The sequence below is a fragment of the Vanellus vanellus genome (genome assembly GCF_965231255.1).
Source record: "Vanellus vanellus genome assembly, chromosome: 13".
NCBI lineage: Eukaryota > Metazoa > Chordata > Aves > Charadriiformes > Charadriidae > Vanellus > Vanellus vanellus.
In genome coordinates, this window is record NC_138918.1 from 6,970,689 (window position 1) to 6,977,967 (window position 7,279).

The window sequence follows — 7,279 nt, forward strand, 5'->3', positions numbered from 1 at the left end:
ATTTTGCAAGGGAGAGAGAGAGGGGAAAAAAAAAAAGAAAAAAAAAAAAAAAAGCCCACACTGCTCATCCAAGAGCTGACAAGTCCTAACGGGCCTCATTTTCCAGAGACAAAAATAACTATTTTCAAAATTCACAGCAGGGCCTTCGCCTACACACGCTGCACCAAGAGAAACCTGTGGGGAGAAATGTAAAACACATTGTGTAAATGGAAATGCACCATGCATCCAAAATGCTTTTAAAGCTATTTACCCTCTTTCATCCTCGCCAGCTCTCCTCCGAGCACACGTACGCACGCTCGCACCCCGCCAAAGGCGCGGGGGCACGGCGCTTTGCTGCTGCCCCGGCTCCCCAACCGCCTGGCCCCCAGCGATCGCATGGGCTGGCTCCCCCTGGCAGGCGGATGATGGGGAGGTGTTTCCCCCCCTACGCCTGCGCTGCTGGGAGAGCGGTGCCCATCTGCGGCGAGGGGACGTGGTGCGGCGCTGCCAGGCGGGAGTTGTCCCCACCACGGTTTCGAAGTCCTGCAGCTACAGAGCAGCACATCAGCCGCTGTAGAGATCTTCTTGAGATCTTCCTTCTGCCCTAGGTTCAGCAGCGGGGACGTGGGGATGGGGACAGCCCCAGCACTCAGAAGGGGTGGCAGGGGTAGCTGGCTGGTCAGATGCATTGGATGCATGGGGAGGAACATGGGTGCCTACAGCCATGCACATGGTGGATCCGGCCAGGCAGAAGCGTGGATGAAAGGGTCTGCTGGGTGGTTGACCCATGTGAAGTCCACCAGAGCTTGGGGCAAACCTGCCTCCCAAATGCGGGGCTGTGGAGAACCACTTGTCCTCTGAGTGCATCCAACCACATCTCCGTGGGCCATAGCTCCTCACCGGGGCTGCTCCCAGGCCCCCAAGCCAGCAGAGAGGAGAAGCCACAGCCCCAGGTGAGGTCCCTGTAGCAGCAAGGCTGAGTCCAGCCTTGGCAATCTCAGGTCTGACATCCATGGTCAGGAAAATGTCCTTCCACAAGGAAGTATAATAGAGAAATGCCGTGGTCTTGGGTTTAGGGGAGGCCCTCGAGTTCCCAGCGCAAGAGTGAAGAAGGCAGCTGCCTGGCAGCCTGCAGAAAGTCAGGAGCACCCAGGTACAGGGAAACTGTGAGGGACAACCTGAAGACAGAGGTGCCAGGGCTGGCCAGCCCCTCTGCATCACCACCCCATGGTCCCGCGCTTCCTCCTGCCGTTGCAATGTCCAAAGCTTGTGATCACCTGGCAAAGTCCTTGAGAAAAAGGTGGCTCTCTTTGGAATGAGCTGTGCATGGGCCAGCCCAGCTCAGCAGACTTGTACACCACCGCCAAGCGGTGCGGCTGAGCCCACATCGCCCTTCCTCGCTCACCGGGACAACCTCCCTGCGGCCACCAGTCCAACCAGAGAGAAGAGGTGTTTTGGGGTGAACACTGGAGCAAGGGAAAGCAAGAGTGTGCTGGCCACCTCCTGGTCCATCCCTCTCCCTCGCTCCCACCCTGCAGCACTACCGTCCAGACCGCCACCCTGGCCAGGCTGGGCTGATGCTGTGGGAGTCCCCTGTCAGATGCGGTTGGACATGAGCCTGGTGTTCAGCTTGCGGAAGAAGGAGCGCAGCTTGCAGATCTTGCACTTCTTCTTCTTGTTCCTACTTTTCAAGGGCTCCCCAATGTCTTCCCACTCCTCCGCATCGTCCTCGCTGGCCCAAGGTCCCCAGGCGCCACCGTTGAAGTCCGGGTGAGCCCGGGGGTTCTCCGCGGGATACCGCACCGGGATGGCCGTCCGGTTGTAGTGCACCAACCTCATCAGGAGGGTTCTGACCACATCTGGGCGCTGGTCCGAGAGGTCGTAGCGCTCATAGGGGTCAGCGGTGATGTTGAAGAGCCACACGGACTTCCTCAGGCCATCAGTGAGACGCTCCAGGTTCCACCAGCTCCCCGGGAAGTTGGTCAGGGTCTGTGGGGGGATCCAGTCGCTGTACCCTGGGTCACCAGTGAGGAGCTTCCATTCCCCAACCCGGATGGAGGCTTGCACGGCCGTGTTCCAGATGCCGAAGCCATCCTCCAAGGAGCCATACTTGGCGTGGTTGTACAGGGGGTCAATGTTGTGCAGGATTTCGGTTCGTGGCGAGTCCTTGCCCTCGCTGATGGCAGGCCAGACATTGTAGCCGTCCAAGCCTGGAACATTGCTCAGGTTGCCCCTGGCCAGGCTGACCAGAGTCGGGTACCAGTCCGTGATGTGAACCAGTGCCCAGCTGGTCCGGCGCTTGTGCTTGATCAGGGGACTGTGGACAAAACCGATGCCACGGACTCCCCCTTCCCAGTACGTCCCTTTGCGGCCCCGTAGTGGCCAGTTGCTTCCCCCGGAGAAGGTCTGCCCGCCATTGTCGGTGGAGAACACGATCACACTGTTGTCGTAATAACCGTACTTCTTGAGGGCCCAGGTGATGTTTTTCACCGCTTCGTCCATGCATGTCACCATGGCGGCATACTTGCGGCGAGCGACATTGCCCATGGAGCGGTAACGGTAGATATACTCCTTGGGCGACTGCAGAGGTGTGTGGACTGCTTGGAAGGCCACATAGATGAAGATGGGCTCCTTGGGGCTGTGGGATGCCAGGATCTTGCTGACACGCTGGGCATAGAGGAAGGTGGAGTACTTCCCGCTTTGGTCCCAAGCCACATCCTCCCCTTCGTGCAGGTCATAGCCGCAGACACCCGGCCCATCGCAGTTGTCATAGGTATAGTAGTCCACATTGCCCGTCAGGGAGCCCAGGAAGGTGTCAAAGCCCCGGCGGGTGGGCAGGCATTCTTTCTTGTAGAAGCCAAGGTGCCACTTGCCCACCATGTGTGTGGAGTAGCCAGCTTCCTGCAGCTTCTGGGGCAGGGTGACCTGGTCGAGGGGCAAGCAGTTGGGCTGCCGAGGGCGGATGATGGAGTGCTGCAGCCCTGTGTGGATCTGGTACCTGCCAGGGAAGAGCCAGGAGGAATCAGTGGTGATGGGGAGCAGCGCTGGGTGGCACTTTATGTACCAGAGATCCCAAATGCTCTCCCTATCACCTAGCCCAACCCCACAGAGCAAGCTCCATGCCAGACACAGGGAGCTCCTCATCCATCCAAAAGTACCAAAAGTAGATGTGAAAAAAGAGAGAGGGGGCTCAGCAGACACCTCAAAAGCACACTGACTGCTCTCCCTGGATGCCACCAGCCATTGGCCCTGCTGCTGCCAGCCCAGGGGAGGTGGCTGGGCTCTGCCAGCGCCGGGCAGCACAGGCAAGAGTTGTGTAGCAATCCCTGTGAGTTTGCAGTGCCCCACCTGGGTGCCCACGCATCCCCGTCTTCCCTTGCTTTGCACATCCTGGAGATGCCTGGGATCCCTCTAGAGCCGTCAGGAGAGAAGAGAGGTCTTTGCCTGGACCCCGGTGGGCTCCAGCACCCCCAGGCCATAGGTGACCACATCCATAAGCACCTCCCATAAGCACATCCATGCCCACTCCTCAGTAGGACATGATCTGATGAGATCTACCTCCTACAGTGAGTGCTGACTTCCCAGCCCTGCTCCAGGGAAAGCCCCATCTGTCCCAGGAGGCAGAAGGGCCCAGGATCAGGGGATACCTGAGCGTACTGCCATGGGAGAGGGTGATGGACCAGCATCCAGCCTTCCCCGGCCAGGGCAGTGCTGAATGTGCAAGCAGGAAAAGCACGGTCCACGGGATTCGTAGATGAAGGACAGAACAACCTTCGACCCCGCAGCCCAGCAGCAAATTCCCCGCAAGGGCCAGTGTGAGAGCAGCACAGGGCAGCCCTGGGGATGCAGCTCCTTGCCCTGCACCAAAGGACCTCACGGCCAGAGACCACCCTCTCCCAAAGTGACATCTGTTACCTAATGGCATCCACATTTTTGGCCTTGCCATGTGCTGCTATTTATCCCATGTGAAAAATCAACCGTTTACCCAGGGTGCCTTGTAGACAAAGCCAGCAAGACACCTTTCTCTGGAGGATCTCCATCATCTGCCAACACACCAGTGCATCGGTCTAGCAGCGAGCTGGGGATAAGCCCCACAGAGCTAAGGAAGGGACAGGAGGGGGGACAGGAGTGGGGTGCGAGCAGGCGCTGGCTTACCTGCCGGTTATCAGCTGGCTCCGGGACGGGGTGCAGATGGGCTGGATGTAGTAGTTCTCCAGCTTAACGCCCTCGGCTGCCAGCCTGTCCAGCGTTGGCGTCTGGATATCTGAGCCATGATACCCGACGTCGTGGTAGCCCTGGTCATCAGTCAGAATGAAGATGATGTGGGGTGGCCTGGCGAAGGCAGGAGGCAGCGATTTCTCCATGGGGTCCGTGGCCACATCGGCCACCAAACTGGGCTTCATCCAGTCCCAGGATAAATAGCCAAAACTGAGCAGGCTGACGAGCGAGAAGCCCGTGAGGGCATAGACGGCCATCCCGGAGCACGCTGCGCTGCCTGCGAAGGGAGCTACTGTCCCGGCATCGCCCCGGAGCCACAGAAGCAGGAGGTCTCCCCCTCCCCTGGGACAGCCCCCCCCAAACCTAGGGGATGGCCCCCAAAATCCCTGCAGCCGGTTTTGCGGGAGCAGCTCCCATGAAGGCACACTCGCGCGCACACAAAGGGCTTAATCCGGCGGGGCTGGGTTGCCTTCAGTCAAAAGAAAATAACCCTCGCGCCGCTCCAATCAAACACATCTGCACGGCAGGACGGGCTCCTCGCAGTGATTAACGGCAGCCCCAGAGCTGCTCACCAAGCGTCCCGAGCGCTCGAAACCCTCCCTGGCTTCTTGGTGTTTTCTCACCGGTGTTATTTCTTTATAAAGAACTCCATCAAAACCTCGCTGGAGAAAGTAGCTGGCTTCTCCTCTGCTCCAGCCCTGCGCCTGCCTGGCTCTCCGGACTGCTCGCTCGGGATACGATGATCCTTTTCTTGAAACTCCTGCAGAAGAGGGTGCTAAAGTTCAAGTCCAGGGGTGCTGAGCTCTCCTCCTCACCCTCCGGGGAAGAGCCGCCCTCTCCTTTTTCTCACCCTCCGCTCCAAGGCAGAGTGTCCCAACATCTGCCCGGGACGTGGGCTAAGCCGCCAGGTTTATGGGGAGCTGCAAGCTCGGCCCCTCCCAGCTCAGCGGCTCCAGGAAAAAGCTGGGAAGCCCCGGAGCATGCAGGGTCCTAAGCGTGGTGTTCCTCGAGCCGCTGACACTTCCCTCCCCGCTTGCCCTGAGACGTGTGACGCGTGGGGCCAGGGCCCCTGGTGGGATGCTCAGCTGGACCCCCCCGCAGCACCCAGCCAGGGAGGGCAGCGGGGAGGGCTGGGTCCCTGGGAGGGATTGCTGGGACCAGCTGCCCGCGCTGCCAGCATCACCATCCAAATAAATCCTGGGCAAGGAGAAGCTGCAAAAACTTGTTGGGACACCCTCAGTGTTGAATAAAACCACCCAGGGGCATGCAGAGCACGACAGAGTGGGGGTGGGTGCTGCTGCACCCATTTTCCAGGTGGGGAAACTGAGGCACAGAGGAGGCATTCATGCCAGCCAGGAGCAAGGTTTGGTGTGAACTAGAGACGTCTGCCAGGGCAGGGGTACCAGTCTGAGCTGGGCGACAAGGGGCCAGGTCGGTTCCTTCATGCTTCAGGGGAGCTTTTGGCAGAGATGAGCAATGCTCTTGTGTAACTCCTTTCACTGGGTCGGCACTCATCAGGCATCAGGAAGCCATCACGCCTGGCACGCACCTCACCTCCTCGACTCTCCCTAGGGCAGGATTTGGCCCAGGAGTGGGGATTTTGGTAGCACAAACCCACCCACATTCACCCACCCCTGGCAGAGCTGGCAGCTGAGCCCTGCGGCTGTTTGGGCACCATGACATCCCTTGCGCTGTACCGATGGGGACATGAGGGCTCCTCCGACACAGCCCCACAGCCCACGCACCCTGCCTGCCTTTAGGACCGCAGGGCTGCAGCCGTGGGGGCTCACTGGGGGCTTTGGGGGGGCTCTGCCTGCACTTAGGCAAGGGCTGGCTCAGAGGAGCAGCTGAGCCAGAATGTGGCCCCCTGCCCTGGGCTCCCCCCCTGGTCCCCGAAGCCAGGCTTCCCTCTGCCAGGTCCCCTCCATGTCCCCTCCCCCGGGTCCCTTCCCTGGGCTCCCCCCACAACCTCTGCCCCAGGTACTGTGCTTCCCCTGACGCCTCCAGCCCCCCGCGCCCCACATCTCCCCACCACCCCACACCAGACTGCCCCACAGGACCCCAGGCGCTGCGGGGGAGCGGGCAGGAGGGAGCACAAGGCTCCCCACTCCCAGGGACGGGGGTGAATCCCAGGAAAGGCAAAGGGAGGGTGGGCTTCTCCCTCCTGGCTCTAGACACAGGCAGAGGGGACGGGGACAGGGAGAGACCCCATTTCAGCTGGGGCTTGGGGATTTTGAGGTGCGCAGGGAGGGGTGTGAGGGGACAGAAGTGGGAGGCAGGGATGGATAGCTGTTTTCTGCACCTTTCTCTGCTGGTGGAAACCCCTGCTCGCTCGAAGGAGCACGGCAAAGCTGGGTCGAACTCTTCAGTAAGGTTTGATTAATCCCCAGGGGTTCATCACTCATTTCTTCCGCCCTCTCCTCTTCTCCCTTCCTCTCCCTCCTTCCCACCGCTCATCTGCCTCCTGCACCTCTCCCTCTTCTCTCTGAACATCTTTAGTTTTGAACAATTCCCTCCTCTTGGAAAAACCCACCCCTGAATGAAGGGGAATAGTGTTGGGCGGTGGTTTGGGACCCCCGACTCCCGGGTCCTGTGTGCTCCTCCGCTGTTCCTGATGGACCTCTGCAGCCCGGGGAGACCCCTCTGTGCCCCCCTTGAGCTACCTGGGGCTGTGGGATTCCCTGAGCATCCTGACCTGCGGCCCTGTACTCATGGCTCCATGCACACCTCGGACCAGAGACAGAGTTATCACCAGAGATTACAATCACAGCTCTTTCCAAACAATAAATAATAGTGGGTTTGGGTGAATATTACAGATTAGACAGAAGACTGGAGAGGTCGCAGCTGAGATGCGGCAGAGAAAGTGTGTTTAAGGCAGCACAGACCGCTGATAAACTGTTCTTGTTTGGGGCTGGAGGATTGAGCAGGGAGGGAGGTGCAGGACGGGGGCAGCAGAAGGGATGCACCCACCATGGGAGCGGGGCTGGAGCCCACCTCTGAGGAGCAAAAGCAGCGCTGAGCACCCTCCCGGGTGCATGGATGAGCTTCTGCAGCCACGTGGTGGGTCTCATCCTGCTCACGC

At 59.8% G+C, this 7,279-nt stretch overlaps 1 protein-coding gene across 1 annotated transcript; it reads right to left on the reverse strand.

Annotated features, from left to right (window-relative positions):
* Positions 1-1,575: 1,575 nt before the first annotated feature.
* Positions 1,576-4,454, reverse strand: ARSI (arylsulfatase family member I; the record flags this gene model as incomplete). Its single annotated transcript, XM_082489851.1, has 2 exons — positions 1,576-2,977; positions 4,135-4,454. The coding sequence occupies 2 exons, from the start codon at positions 4,452-4,454 to the stop codon at positions 1,576-1,578; spliced, it is 1,722 nt and encodes a 573-aa protein (XP_082345977.1).
* Between the last annotated feature and the right edge of the window lie 2,825 nt (positions 4,455-7,279).